General features: G+C 48.2%; 1 protein-coding gene across 1 annotated transcript in view; it reads right to left on the bottom strand.

Moving 5' to 3' along the window:
• The window catches only part of RYR1 (ryanodine receptor 1), a 220,706-nt gene that overhangs the window by 180,458 nt on the left and 24,719 nt on the right, over window positions 1–15,529 (bottom strand). Inside the window, exons 2-3 of the mRNA XM_079989357.1 lie at window positions 4,158–4,277; window positions 2,378–2,482 (exon numbers count right to left, since the gene is read on the bottom strand). Coding sequence (XP_079845483.1) covers window positions 2,378–2,482; window positions 4,158–4,277 — 225 coding nt within the window. The remainder of the gene's footprint in view (window positions 1–2,377; window positions 2,483–4,157; window positions 4,278–15,529) is intronic.

The raw sequence follows: 15,529 nt of genomic DNA, 5'->3' as shown, positions 1-15,529 counted from the left end.
CATGTGCGAGCGGCGAAACCCGGAAGTAACCCTTTCTGGTACTTCTGGCTTGCCGCGGGACGTAACCTGAAAGAACATAACATGAAGCAGACGCAGCATGAGGTATGACTGTATAGACTTTAACAGGAACAGAATAAGAGCCTGCTAGATCAGATCTACCTAATCTAGCATCCTGTTCTCAACCAGATGCGTTTTTGGGGAAACCTGGAAGCGGAACCGCAAGCACAAAAGCCCTCTTCCCCTTCTGTGGTTTCCAGCAACTGGTATTCAGAAGTATTGCTGCCGCCATTGTTATGGAGGCAGAGCACAGCCATCAAGGCTAGTAAGCCATCAATAGCGGTCTCCTCCATGACTGTGGCCTAATCCTCTTTCAAAGCCATCTGAGTCAGTGGGAGCAAGTTCCATAGTTTAGCTAGGGAACGCCACCCTCTTTGGACCGGAAACACAATACAGTTCCTTTGGAGAAGAAGAGAAGCTTGTTCATGCAAGGAGACATTGCTTGCTCCTCAAATGCAGCAGTACCTGGGCTCTATCGAATGGGAGAGGGTGTAACATAGGAACACAGGGAGCCGTCTTCTACCGAGTCAGACCAACCTGGCTCAGTAGGGTCTACACTGACTGGCAGAGTCTCTCTGGGCTTTCAAGCAAGGACCTCCAATCCTACTTGGAGACCCCGGGGCTTGAACTTGGCACCTTCTTCATGCAAAGCTCTACTGCTGATCTACAGCCTTTCTCCAGACAGCAGAATTCCATGGACTTTTGGGACTTGGTTTTCAAGCCCCTTGAAGCAGATTGTTCATGCAAGAAACCCTTTCTGGCCAGAGGCCTCCATCTTCATGCTCGACGAAAGGATTTACTGATCCCACTTCCGTGTCTTTCGCAGCAGCCTGACCCACAGAAATTAAGCAATGAATCCTTTTCCCCTTCACATGACAGCCATGTTGGGAAAAGCTTCGCCTCTTGAATTTCTGCACGTCAAGACTGTCGCTAGAGATACAGGTTTGAAGCTAGTAAAAGAAGATGCAAGCTGGCTCATCACCCACCCTAGTATCTGGGCATTGGTCCCATGGATAGAAATGGATAGAGGCATATCCATTTGCTTTTTAAGGTACCCATTTGCTTTGGGGAGCAGAAAGGAGAGCTGGGTGTTTGTTGCATGTGGTCAAAATGAGGAAGATTCTGGTCTTTGTCCTGGGAGCCCGAAAAAGGGCTGCAAAGTGGGATTTGTGGGACCCTGCAACCCCAACCCCAGATCGCTTGGTTGTTCCTAAGTCCTGCCACACATATCTGCCTCTGGCTAAGCATGGGGAGGTGGGAACCCCCCAGGAAGAGGAGAGGAGATGGGTGTGCTCACACAGCAAAACAGGGTCAGGGAGAAAAAGGCAGAGAAGGGGTTTAGAAAGGAAGGGGCATGGGTGGGTGGGATCACGGCAGCGAAGTCGGCACCTACCCACTTGTCCAAGTCAACACCCTAGAGGGTCAGGCAGCAGAATTGAGAAGCCAAAGGAAAGAAGAGGAAGAAAAGATAAACCACACTGGATACTCAGACCACATGCCAAGGCGGGCACAACACTCCTAGGCTAGCATCACAGAGACGCCGCCATCCACCCGCAAATACCTGCTCCAGGTGTTCCATTGTGGACGGGGCTCAGGCCGGCTCTCAACCCATCCCCAAACATGCATGCAGGGGTCTTCTGAACCATACCCACAGAGCACATAATCAGGTAATATTTGAAAGCAGTTGGAGGCTGTTGTGGGGTGAACCGGGAGGCCTGGCACCTGGACGGCACCATAGTCCTTGCTTTTGCCCCGAGTGTTACCCATTGTGCAAGAGGGTGGGTGGGAAATGAGGGCACACCTAACAGCCCCTCTGTTGCATTGCTAGCGGCCTGGATACTGCCACCCTTTGCATGTTGGGCTGAACTCCTGCATAACTCTGCGGCACAGTCAGAATCCTAAAATGTGTGCGGAGATTCTAGGACAAAGGTCCTCCCACCCATGGAAACACTCAGGTCTAATATGTATAGCATGGGTAAAGAACCTCAGGCCCCTGGGGAATCATACGTGGCCCTCCAAACCTCCCTACTTGGCCCCCGGGACTCTCTCCAAGCCACACACACCACCAGTCTTGCTTTTCAGTCTTTCCCTGGGTGGGATATTTCTTTGTGACTCTTGCATGGTCAAAAGGGCGTGTAGAGGCGGGGTTTACTTTCATTGCCCCACCCCCTTTTGCCTCTGGCCACGCCCACCCGCTGGCATGTGGTGGACCCTGGAAGGTGGCAATGTGGCTCTCAGGTTGGAAAAAAGTTCCTTACCCCAACATTGATGGGGCCATTATGTCTTTGTGTGCTCACAAAGAAACGTTATCCGTACTTACATCAGAACCCACCTCCACGGTGTTGGCTAGCATTTCCTGAAGCGCTCGTACGGACAAGGACTGTTCCAGGCTGAAGCAGCATATGGCCAGATCTGGAGGGACTTTCTGTGTGTGTAGAAAACACAGGTTTGCTTGGTTTAAAAAAACAACTTGGGTGGGTAGTGTTCCCATATCATAATAATAAATTTATTATTTCGGTCACAGACCAGTTCCAGCTCACATACAATATCAGGGAAGTCATAAAATACGATAGGGGTACATTTAAATTTGCAGTTGGGTATAACAGGGACAATACAGATATAACAGCAGTTAAAAATATAAAATTTAAATCTTAATCACTAAAATGGTCATTTATGGCCTTAGTCACTGTGGTAGCACAGCTTGTCTCCTAAGTTTTATGGCAGGCACACAGAATTTGGCCACCCTTAGTGAGATCTCTGGATCCTTGGTTCCCATATCAAATTAGTGAATTTGGTGGGCATGTCAGAGACTGCAAAGCACAGCCCACTTTAATGGCAGTGCAGAAGTAGAGTACTTTATGCCTGGGGTAAACAGCTGCTGGAACGTGTCCAGAGGAGGGCAACCAAAATGGTCAAAGGCCTGGAAACGATGCCTTATGAGGAACGGCTAAGGGAGCTGGGCATGTTTAGCCTGGAGAAGAGGAGGTTAAGGGGCGATATGATAGCCATGTTCAAATATATAAAAGGATGTCACATAGAGAAGGGAGAAAGGTTGTTTTCTGCGGCTCCAGAGAAGCAGACACGGAGCAATGGTTCCAAACTACAAGAAAGAAGATTCCACCTAAACATTAGGAAGAACTTCCTGACAGTAAGAGCTGTTTGACAGTGGAATTTGCTGCCAAGGAGTGTGGTGGAGTCTCCTTCTTTGGAGGTCTTTAAGCAGAGGCTTGACGACCATATGTCAGGAGTGCTCTGATGGTGTTTCCTGCTTGGCAGGGGGTTGGACTCGATGGCCCTTGTGGTCTCTTCCAACTCTATGATTCTATGATTCTATGCTATTGGAGAGCTGCAGAGAGACCAGGGACTTTGATGAGGTTGCCAGATTACTAGGCAGGTCTCGCCCACATAGCAGCTCTCACAGGCCCTTCCAGTATCCTCCCCCCTTATAATTCCCTCACACTCATATCCCAGTGACCATGATTAACTGGAACCACACTAACCCATGGACATCAGATTCTGGGGCGGCCTTCAAAGCACAAGAGTTTTGCACCAAGGTTTTCTTGTCTCTTGAAGTTTATTACCAGCCAGTAGATACGTTTGCACATAATGGTATGCCCCTAGTTCGTTCTAATCATGGTTTCTTCAACAAACCACGAATAATCTAACAGAAAAGCAAGCGAGCGAGTGGCGGCTTGTTTCTCCAAAGTCTCTGCAAGAATCTGGAGTGGCCAAACTAGCAAGGTTTAGCAAGGTTGCTGAGTCTGAACATGACTCCAGAGAACAGTGAAAAAAGCCATGGTTTATAAGCCTTCAACAGACCATGGTTTCACATCACGGTTTGTTGCTGGAAAACTAATCCGTGGTTAATTATTTATTATTTATTTCATTTACTAATTGTTTCCTGTGAGGTATTCTGAAGCCATTTGTTCGGACACTCAAACAAATCATACCAGGCCACTGCCATAAGGTCTGACATAACAATTTCCCTGACTCTGACGGCAACCACCAAACTTCGGTCAAATCATCTTACCGACTGTTCCAACCATGGGATAAACTAGTATAGATATTTCCTACCCAGCTGCCCTTTCCTCAGAAGGTACCTGAGCATTGGAGGTAGGTTCTAGGAAACACAGCCGGTTGCCGAAACCTTCTGCAGACAGACATAACTTCAGCTGTTCCTTCAAGATGGTGGCAGAGCACTGAAGGACGACCTCATCATCCTGAGGGAGAAAAGAAGAGCGTCTCAGAAATGCACACTCAGAAGGCTGAGATCCTGGGGGTGCCAAGTCCTTGATCAGCAACAGAATATTCTCTATGCAGAAGGCATTCCTAAAAGATGCCTAGCCGTGATTGGAAACCTCAAAAGAAGATCCTGGACTCTCCAGGGCAAGCACAGCAAAGTGGTTTTCTAATTGTAGTTTTCCCAATTTTCACCCTGCATCCGATTTTCCGATTAAGAAAGTCTTCCTCTGTATCTATCTCCCACTCACCTGAAAACCACTCCCCATGCCTCGCTTTTATATTCTCTAGGATACACCCAACCAGATCATTTAAAATTGCCTCAAGTTATGTTTTTTTAATCAAGATCTACGCAGAAGTAACATCCACTGAGGAGAAGCCCACGGATGTTAGCTACTCACCTGTTTCAACTGCTTGCAGAGTTTCACAACCTCTGCACACTACGCACCTACTGAGAAAATGTGTGTACAGAAGAGAATCTATCTACCGTAAATGAACATATATTTTTTTATCAAGTATTATTGTGAGACACAGGAACCTTTTCATGCGATTCTGGCAGAATTAGCCATTCACAGAATTGCCTGCGGCGAGTTAAGAATTGCTTCCAGGAAACTACACCAGGAACTTTTCTGAATGCTTCTACCACACCCTCCCTGTTGTACACCACAAATCCCCAAAACAGACATGTGGGCAGGTGGGCTAGCAATTTACGTGGACAAGGCTGGGCAAAGCTACAGGGTTTGCTGACTGATGCCTAGACCCCTGAGCTACAGAACACCTGGGCAGGAGCCAGGAAGCAAGGTTTTAAGAGCTGGGTGTGATTTAGAAAAGGCCTCCCCTCTCCTGCTCTGCATGCACATTTCTTTGGTCCTCCTGTTGCCTCTTGCTCCTGGCTCCTGCTAGATTTCCGAGCACAATTCAAAGTGTTGGTGCTGACCTTTGAAGCCCTAAACGGCCTCGGTCCAGTATACCTGAAGGAGCGTCTCCACCCCCATCATTCTGCCCGGACGCTGAGGTCCAGCGCCGAGGGCCTTCTGGCGGTTCCCTCAGTGTGAGAAGTGAGGTTACAGGGAACCAGGCTGAGGGCCTCCTCGGTGGTGGTGCCCACTCTGTGGAACGCCCTACAATCAGATGTCAAGGAAATAAACAACTCTCTGGCTTTTAGAAGACATCTGAAGGCAGCCCTGTTTAGGGAAGCTTTTAATGTTTGATGCATTACTGTATTTTAATATTTTGTTGGAAGCCCAGCCAGATGGGCAGTGTAAAGGTAAAGAGACCCCTGACCATTAGGTCCAGTCGTGACTGACTCTGGGGTTGCAGTACTCATCTCGCTTTATTGGCAGAGGGAGCTGGCGTATAGCTTCCGGATCATGTGGCCAGCATGACTAAGCCGCTTCTGGCGAACCAGAGTAGCACACGGAAATGCCGTTTACCTTCCTGCCGGAGCGGTACCTATTTATCTACTTGCACTTTGCCGTGCTTTCAAACTGCTAGGTTGGCAGCAGCAGGGACCGAGCAACGGGAGCTCACCCTGTCGCGGGGATTCGAACCGCCAACCTTCTGATCGGCAAGTCCTAGGCTCTGTGGTTTAACCCACAGCGCCACCCGCGTCCCTGTAGATGGGCAGGGTATAAATAATGAATTATTATTATTATTACTTGCCGGACATGTTTGGGAAGCAACACCAAAATGAACCCTGTGGACGGGAGGCAAAAGTTGGGGCGAGTGTCTGTAATGCATGGACTACCTTTAACTCTCAGGAGGTGGCAGTGGGGACGGCTACAAAATCCTACGCCTCCCGTACGCCACACTCGACTCCATTCTTCCTTCCTAGGAACTGCTCTTGATTCAAAGGGCACTCCGAAGCAACGCAGCTTTCTTAATGCCTCCCACAGAGAAAACTGTTGCTGGAACATGCTCCCCCCCCCCCCCGCCAGCCCAAGCCAGCGAGAGACTCAGGCAGGACACAACAGATCCTTTTCCATAATGAACAGAAGCAGGTGGTACAGCAGACTCTTTATGTCCTAGCCAAGGTGGAGAAGGGGAAAGGGAGATAGCCTGTCCAGTTTTTTGGTGGGGGGGGGGCACTGCTGCCCATGACCTTTATTTTTTGTAAATATCCTGGGAAGCTCTTTCTTCTAAGCTTTCCCTATCTTCTGTGTTTTGTCTTGCAATTCAATTATTTAAAAAACCCCGCCGTCTTTAAACGACAAGGATAAAATATATGCCTTCACTCGAGAGCTGGCACAGTCGGAAGGACACAAGGCTCTTAATAATATTATAATAATGATAATTTATTATTTGTACCCCGCCCATCTGGCTGGGTTTCCCCAGCCACTCTGGGCGGCTTCCAACAAAGATTAAAAATGCATCAAAATGTCACATGTTAAAAACTTCCCTGAACAGGGCTGCCTTCAGATGTTTTCTAAATGTCAGGTATAGTGGTACCTCTGGTTAAGAACTTAAATTTGTTCCGGAGGTCCGTTCTTAACCTGAAACTGTTCTTAACCTGAAGCACCACTTTAGCTAATGGGGCCTCCCGCTGCCGCTGTGCCGCTGCTGCGCGATTTCTGTTAATTAATTGAATTCGTTCTGGAAGTCCGTTCTTAACCTGAAACTGTTCTTAACCTGAGATACCACTTTAGCTAATGGGGCCTGCCATGCCGCCGCCACGCGATTTTTGTTCTCATCCTGAAGCAAAGTTCTTAACCTTAAGTACTATTTCTGGGTTAGCGGAATCTATAACCTGAAGCGTATGTAACCTGAGGTACCACTGTAGTTGTTTTTCTCTTTGACATCTGATGGGAGGGTGTTCCACAGGGCGGGTGCCACCACCGAGAAGGCCCTCTGCCTGGTTCCCTGTAGCTTTGCTTCTCGCAGTCAGGGAACCGCCAGAAGGCCCTCAGCACTGGACCTCAGTGTCTGGGCAGAACGATGGGGGTGGAGACGCTCCTTCAGGTTTAATGGGCCAAGGCCATTAAACTCAGGGCCGTGGGTTTGAGCCCCATGTCGGGCAAAAGATTCCTGCATTGCTAGAGTTTGGACTAAATCACCCTTGTGGTCTCTTCCAACTCTACAATTCTACAAACCTATTATTCCATCTGCCTGGAGTCACTTTATTAAAGGAAAACCTTGACTTTTGGGCTTGACTTGTCCTCAGCATGGAGGAGGAACGTCATAGAAGTTGGAAGGGACCCCAAGAGCTGACCCCTGGCAGATTACCATCCAATCTTCCAACCTGATTACCAACCAATCTTCCAACCATCCAATCTTCCAACCACCATCTTCCAACCTGGGGGTTTATATGGTGCTTGTAATGGGATAAGGGGCTGCTTGTGCGTGAGCGCTAAGACTCTCACAGTTTTGTAGTTAGTTTTAAAACTCTCCCTCTCCGCGGAGCCATCAGTGCATGGCTGCCTTAATCGCTGACAGAATCAGTCAGTGGGCGTTTCCTGAATTTCTTCCAGCATAGAAGTTCTTTGACAGAAAGTCTCCTCCTTGATTCTCTACGTGGCAGCTTTCTGCGCAGAGTAGGCGTTCCAAGGGGAGGTCCTGAGCTCTCCCCACTGGTCTCGCTGGAAGCGTCTCTGAGCCTCATCTCCGACTCTGTCTCCTCCGCCTCCCCTCCTGCTTCCGCGGAAGCTCTCCCTCTCCCCCTGCTGGTTCCCTCCTCAGCATCAGAGGGTCTCCCATCATCTGAGAGCCTCTCCACCACCCTGCGCTCTGATGGCAGTTCCCTGACGGTGCTGAACCCCAAGATCTTCTGGGGTTTCAGCTCCTGAATTTGGAGGAGCAAGAGGGACCCATGGAGGACCAGTAGGTCAAAATGAAGAGGAGCTCCCATAATGCGTATATTTTGGAGGGTGAAGAAAGAGCCAAGACCCCCACCCTATTGCACCTATCTATCAGGTCAGTGGCCCAACTAGTCTAGCATCCTGTCCCCACAGTGACTCAGTGGGAAACCCGCAGGATTTGAACACAGGAGCACTCTCTTGTTTCCAGCAACTGGTATTCAGAGGCATTGTTAGAAACTCAGGTATATAATCTAATCACCAAATGGCACCTTGAACCTAGGCTGCGGTCACAATGCAGGGTGAATAAAAATCAATCTTTTCGAAGTCATGCTCTGGAGCTAAGAAGCCGTGTGTATATCATAAATCTAAGCTCAGTTTACATGTGTCGAAGGACAACAACAACAACAACAACAACAACAATTCATTTATACCCTGCCCATCTGGCTGGGTTTCCCGCAGCCACTCTGGGCGGCCTCCAACAGAATATTAAAATACAATAGTCTATTAAACATTAAAAGCTTCCCTAAACAGGGCTGCCTTCAGATGTCTTCTAAAAGTTTGGTAGTTGTTCTTCTCTTTGACATCTGGTGGGAGGGTGTTCCACAGGGCGGGTGCCACCACCGAGAAGGCCCTCTGTCTGGTTCCCTGTAACCTCGCTTCTCGCAGGGAGGGAGCTCCCAGAAGGCCCTCAGCACTGGACCTCAGTGTCCGGGCTGAACGATGGGGGTGGAGATGCTCATTCAGGTATACTGGGCCGAGGCCGTAATCCCTGTAAATCGCCCATTGCTCTTCTTGGGAGAAGAGCAATGACAAACCTAGACAGCATCTTAAAAAGCAGAGACATCACCTTGCCAACAAAGGTCCATATAGTTAAAGCTATGGTTTTCCCAGTAGTGATGTATGGAAGTGAGAGCTGGACCATAAAGAAGGCTGACCGCCAAAGAATTCATGCTTTTGAATTATGGTGCTGGAGGAGACTTTTGAGAGTCCCATGGACTGCAAGAAGATCAGACCTATCGATTCTGAAGGAAATCAGCCCTGAGTGCTCACTGGAAGGACAGATCCTGAAGCTGAAGCTCCAATACTTTGGGCACCTCATGAGAAGAGAAGACTCCCTGGGAAAAGACCCTGATGTTGGGAAAGATGGAGGGCACAAGGAGAAGGGGACGACAGAGGACGAGATGGTTGGACAGTGTTCTCGAAGCTACCAGCATGAGTTTGACCAAACTGCGGGAGGCAGTGGAAGACAGGAGTGCCTGGCGTGCTGTGGTCCAGGGGGTCACGAAGAGTCAGACACGACTAAACGACTAAACAACAACAACAATGACTAATTGGGTTGCCATACGTCCAGAATTTCCCAGACATGGCCGGTATTCAGCCCTGGTTATTTCAACAGGCCCACACCAGAGGTTGAGCGCGAGACCTTTTCTTCATGCTGGGCACATCTTCTGATACCGAGCCACAAGCTCTTGAGAGAGGGAGAGAGACGGAGAGACAGAAAGCGAGGAGGATCGACTGAGCAGGCTGATCGATTGTGAGCGGAGGAAGGGGGCCCTTATTTTGGAGCGACGCATCCACAGCAGGGCTGCTACTCCAGTTACACATCAGCGCACAGAAACGGATCCGGCCCAGTCCCCAGTCCCCGGTGTCCTAAGATGGTTTGTCTGTCAGAGAGATGTCAAGGAACAGGACACCAGCTGCCCTGCTCTAGGGAAAGAGAAGGTTTTTTGTTTCTTACGCATGGTCTTGCTTTCTTTTTTTCCTACTTAGGTTTTTAACGGAAAAGTCTGGAACTCTCTTTGGTGGTTGATGTTCCTATAAATTAGAAAAGGTAAAGGGACCCCTGACCATTAGGTCCAGTCGCGGATGACTCTGGGGTTGCAGCTCTCATCTCGCTTTACTGGCCGACGGAGCCAGCGTACAGCTTCCGGGTCATGTGGCCAGCATGACTAAGCCGCTTCTGGCGAACCAGAGCAGCGCACGGAAATGACGTTTACCTTCCCGCCAGAGCAGTGCCTATTTATCTACTTGCACTTTGATGTGCTTTCGAATTGCTAGGTTGGCAGGAGCAGGGACTGAGCAACGGGAGCTCACCCCGTCACAGGGATTTGAACTGCCGACCTTCTGATCGGCAAGCCCTAGGCTCAGTGGTTTAACCCACAGCACCACCTGCGTCCCTTTTCCTATAAATTAGGGTTGCCATATTTCAAAAATCGTTGTTGAGCTTTGTTGTTGTTGTTGGTCTTTCAGCTATTTTTAATGAAAACAGCCAAAATCTACATGGGATGCCATACGTCTGAATTTCCCCAGACATTTCGGCGATTTTCGCATTCTGCGGGTTCACGTTAAACCATAGTTTGATGTTCTTAACGATGGTTTGACTCATGTGGAAACCAGGACAGAGAAACGTCTTCCCTTTTCTTTTCTTTGGGCAGGGGGAGTGTGTAGGGTTGCCATACTGCAAAAAGTGAAAATAATCCAGACACAAAAGTCATTGAGCATTTTTGGAGACGCCAGAAATTGGACCTGGGACATCGGAATCCAAAAGGTGTTGCCATATTTCAAAAACTGGGTGGGGGAACCAAAGTTATTGAGCTTTTGGGGGATAAAGCTGTTGAGCTTCTTTTGCAAAATCTTCCCCCCAAAATAAAGTTTTTGAGCTATTTTAAAGGAAATTCGCCAAAAGAGCAACACTTCCGACATGAGTTGCCATACGTCCGGACATTACAGCAATTTCCACCCAGATACTTTCTGACGGCCAAATCCTGGCTATGTCCATGAAATTCCAGATGTATGGCAATCCTAGCAGTGTGTGTGTTTCACAGTGATACAATTCCCAGAGTAGCACACCCGTCAACATTTCTCCGATGAAATTAGCAGCATCCCATATTATTACGTAGGACGCGGGTGGTGCTGTGGTCTAAACCACAGAGCCTAGGATTTGCCGATCGGCAGGTCAGCAGTTCGAATCCCCGCGACGGGGTGAGCTCCCATTGCTTGGTCCCAGCTCCTGCCAACCTAGCAGTTCGAAAGCACATCAACGTGCAAGTAGATAAATAGGTACCGCTGTGGTGGGAAGGTAAACGGAAGGTAAACGGTGTTTTCGTGTGCTGCCCTGGTTCGCCAGAAGCGGCTTAGTCGTGCTGGCCACACGACCCGGAAAAACCGCCTGCAGACAAATATTGGCTCCCTTGGCCAGTAAAGTGAGATGAGTGCTGCAACCCCAGAGTCAGTCACAACTGGACTTAACTGTCAGGGGTCATTTACTTTTTATATATATATTAGTAGCAATAATTTTATTATTTGTACCCCGCCCATCTGAATGGGTTACCCCAGCTGCTCTGGGCAGTTTCCAACATACATAAAAATGTAATCAAACAGCAAACAAATTCCCTATAGAGGACTGTCTTCTAAACATTGTATATAATTACTTATCTCCTTGGCTTGGGGGTCACATAGTTTAATGATCAATCTCTCTTTACAGGGAATTCTCAAAACTGAAGCTCCGTGAGGGAGATTTGGGGCCTCCTAACAACGCTCAGCACCCTTAGCAAACTACAGTTCCCAGAATTCTTTTGGGGAAGCCATAATTGTTCCAACTGGCACCGTAGTGAGGCAGCAACAACTTTGCCTCTACTCGCCCCTCCAAAAAACTTGAAGTTTAGGAGATATGATTAGTTTCCTTCTTGGGAAGTTAAATATATGTGGAGGGAAACAGTTTTGGGGAAGCAACTTTTGTTCTCTGTTCCTAAAAGGCTGCTTTGTGTGGTTGGGCTAAAATGACAGGCCCTATTTGACCAGGGCCTATTTGAGCAATAGTAATCCTCACATTTATTCAGCATTTTTCCTGCCCACCTCAGTGGAGGTCTGCCATATTTTGAAGAGGACACATTCGCCGGCTCCTACTTTTAACTATGGATTGCTAGGACGACTCTACCCATGAAAAAGAGGACAAGAGCAGTACATGTGAAAAGGATCTAGGAGTCTCGGTTGACCACATACTTGACATGAGCCAACAGTGTGACGCGGCAGCTAAAAAAGCCAATGCAATTCTGGGCTGCATCAATAGGAATATAGCATCTAGATCAAGGGAAGTAATAGTGCCACTGTATTCTGCTCTGGTCAGACCTCACCTGGAGTACTGTGTCCAGTTCTGGGCACCACAGTTCAAGAAGGACACGGACAAACTGGAACGTGTCCAGAGGAGGGCAACCAAAATGGTCAAAGGCCTGGAAACAATGCCTTATGAGGAATGGCTAAGGGAGCTGGGCATGTTTAGCCTGGAGAAGAGGAGGTTAAGGGGTGATATGATAGCCATGTTCAAATATATAAAAGGATGTCACATAGAGGAGGGAGAAAGGTTGTTTTCTGCTGCTCCAGAGAAGCGGACACGGAGCAATGGATCCAAACTACAAGAAAGAAGATTCCACCTAAACATTAGGAAGAACTTCCTGACAGTAAGAGCTGTTCGACATTGGAATTTGCTGCCAAGGAGTGTGGTGGAGTCTCCTTCTTTGGAGGTCTTTAAGCAGAGGCTTGACAACCATATGTCAGGAGTGCTCTGATGGTGTTTCCTGCTTGGCAGGGGGTTGGACTCGATGGCCCTTGTGGTCTCTTCCAACTCTAGGATTCTATGATTCTATGATTCTATGTCCTGGAAAGAGAGGACATATGGCAAGCCAAGCTCACCTCAACCCACTGCAGTTGGAGCTACTCAAGTCTGAACCTTGTGGTTGACTCCAACCCCACCACAACAAGGCAGAGAGAGGCGGCCATTTTAGCCACGGTTGCAATTTGTCAGTGATTCAGTTTGTCATTATACTTTTGCATTTTCTGCCTCAGAGGTGTTTTAAACAAAAATTGCCCTTTTCCCTTATGGGGTATCCAAGAGCCCATATGGAGTCCTTACATAGGTTCCCTATTGGTAGGAGAAAATAGCAGAGGCCAACCAGAGAATATTGAGAAGCAAAGCAGCTAGTAAGCCTGATCTTTATTGATCTGTTGCAACAGGGTGCTCCCCTCATCCGCAGGAAAGGAGGAGGACCCTGAAAAATGGTGTGCAAGGCCTTATAAAGTCTTTTGAAATTGACACCCTGTAGATCAAGACCACCCCCAGAAACATCATACATACATCACAGAAAAGGTGGTCTACAACAGAAATTTGAATGTTGTTTTTCTCCTGTCGTTGTTTATCTCCTGTCTGGCAGGTTACTTGATTGGATTTCCTGCGGAGCCTGGCCATTCTTTTGTAGTGATAAATACTTAGTTCCTGCGCCATGTCACAGGCTCACACCCTATTCAAACACAGACATACCCTTAAGACAGGATTTGTGAAGGAAAAGACAATGGGGAGGCTTTTCCACTTTGACCTTGCAGAGAAAACATTTGCTCAGTTTAGGAATCAAAATGGTTTCACGTTGGTCTGCCTGTGTGGATCTATGTACCGTATGTGCTTGGTTGGTACATTTATGAACATTTCCATATATCTAAGACATCAAAATTCCTATCACAGAGGCTAACATATAAGAGATTGGCCCTGCAACCTCAGGTTTATGATCCACCATCCCTAGAGGGTTTGCAGTGTTGACATCTGAAACGATATCCATTTCTGTGCTCCGATGCACCACCCTGTTTAAATCCATGTTCCCTCAGCAACATGCACTTGTCCTTAGCTCACATCCCTGTCCTCTGGCCAGGAGCCCATTGCACACTGTGATTTTCCTGGAATGGAGAGATCTCAAGCTTTTATTTATATTGCACAAAGATAATGCAATTAAACGAAAACTGCTTCTCTGTGATTTAGCACCGCTCTCTTAAAACTTCCACACAACTGAGAGCAAGGTCGATGTCCACCGTGTTTAGAACTCAGATCTATTCCCGTGCCTTACATGTAGAAACATAACAGGTAAAGCATTTTCCATCGCTTCTTGCTTATGTTCTGGCTTCTTTCAGTACGTTTCCGAGCACAATTCAAAGTGTTGGTGCTGACCTTTAAAGCCCTAAACGACCTCGGTCCTGTATACCTGAAGAAGCATCTCCACCCCCATCGTTCAGCCTGGACCCTGAGGTCCAGCACCGAGGGCCTTCTGGCGGTTCCCTCGCTGAGAGATGTGAGGTTACAAGAAATCAGGCAGAGGGCCTTCTTGGTAGTGGTGCCCGCCTCGTGGAACACCCTCCCATCAGATGTCAAGGAAATAAACAACGATCTGACTTTTAGAAGACACTTGAAGGCAGCCCTGTTTAGGGAAGTTTTTAAAGTTTGATGTTTTGTTGTTTTTTATATTTTGGTGGAAGCTGCCTAGAGTGGCTGGGGAAACCCAGCCAGATGGGCGGGGTAGAAATAATAAATTTATTATTACAGTCATACCTCAGGTTACAGGCATGTTTTCGGGTTGCGCACCGTGTCGAACTCGGAAGTACCAGAACAGGTTACTTCCAGGTTTCGGCACGCGCACATGCGCAGAACCACTAAAACGTGCTTTGCGCATGCACAGAAGCAACAAATCGCAACCTGTGTGCGCGCAGATGTGGTGCACGGATCACATTCGCAACCCAAGCGTCCACATTATTCTTATTATTCTTATTTCAATTGGGGCATGGGAGCTTTTGACCCACTTGCCCAAGCATGCAGCTTGCTCACATTAAAGCACCGCTTGCATTAAACTACGGCTCATTATGACGTGCAAACTGGGACCGTGGCACATTTTGGGGTGCCAAGTAACCTGAGTTAGCGAATTGTAATAAACCGAGTCAGGAGAAGCACAGGCCAGCAGGGATTATATCATCACAAGGCTGCCATTTCCTGCAGCCGCCATCCATCAAGGGCATGGAAGCATGACGGAGAAGGGACAATCAGCAAGAGAAAGGGCACATTGGCCACAGAACAGGGAGGAGCAATGGCGGTGGGGGCTTTGGAGCGCCGCCAAATGTGGGGAAAGTGAGTCAGAAATCATCCGGGAAAGAGAGAGCGGTATCCGTGAACTGCTTGTCAGCTGCTTTTTGGCAACGTTGACAGTACAGGACACAAATTGGGCCTGGGGTTTCAGGAAAGCTAAGCGTCATCTATGGAGGAAAGAGGATGACAATGGCTAGGGCACTGGGCTTTGGGCTTTTGCCGCCCTTTCACTAACAAGCTCTCTCTTATCTTCATTTTGCTTAGATCAGGTCGAGAGTGGATTTCATGCTCTTTATTCAGCTCACAGTGGTGAGGAGGAATGGAAGTTCCCCCAGAATGTCTGCTTTATATGCACTTTTTACACAATGGGCCCCACGTGATTGGCTAATTCCGGGATTCTCCTGTAGGCCAATCAGGCTGAGGATTCACTTCCACCTGGAGCTGGATTGGGTGGCTCCTGTGGACCAACCAGACTGCTGCATTCTGGGTCCTATTGTTCTAGGACCAATCAGACTGCTGCATTGTGAATCCTATTGTTCTAGGA

The sequence above is a fragment of the Podarcis cretensis genome (assembly GCF_951804945.1).
Source record: "Podarcis cretensis genome assembly, chromosome: 8".
Classification (NCBI taxonomy): Eukaryota; Metazoa; Chordata; class Lepidosauria; order Squamata; family Lacertidae; genus Podarcis; species Podarcis cretensis.
The sequence above is the reverse complement of the archived record's forward strand: the minus strand, read 5'-3'. Positions and strand labels throughout refer to the sequence as shown.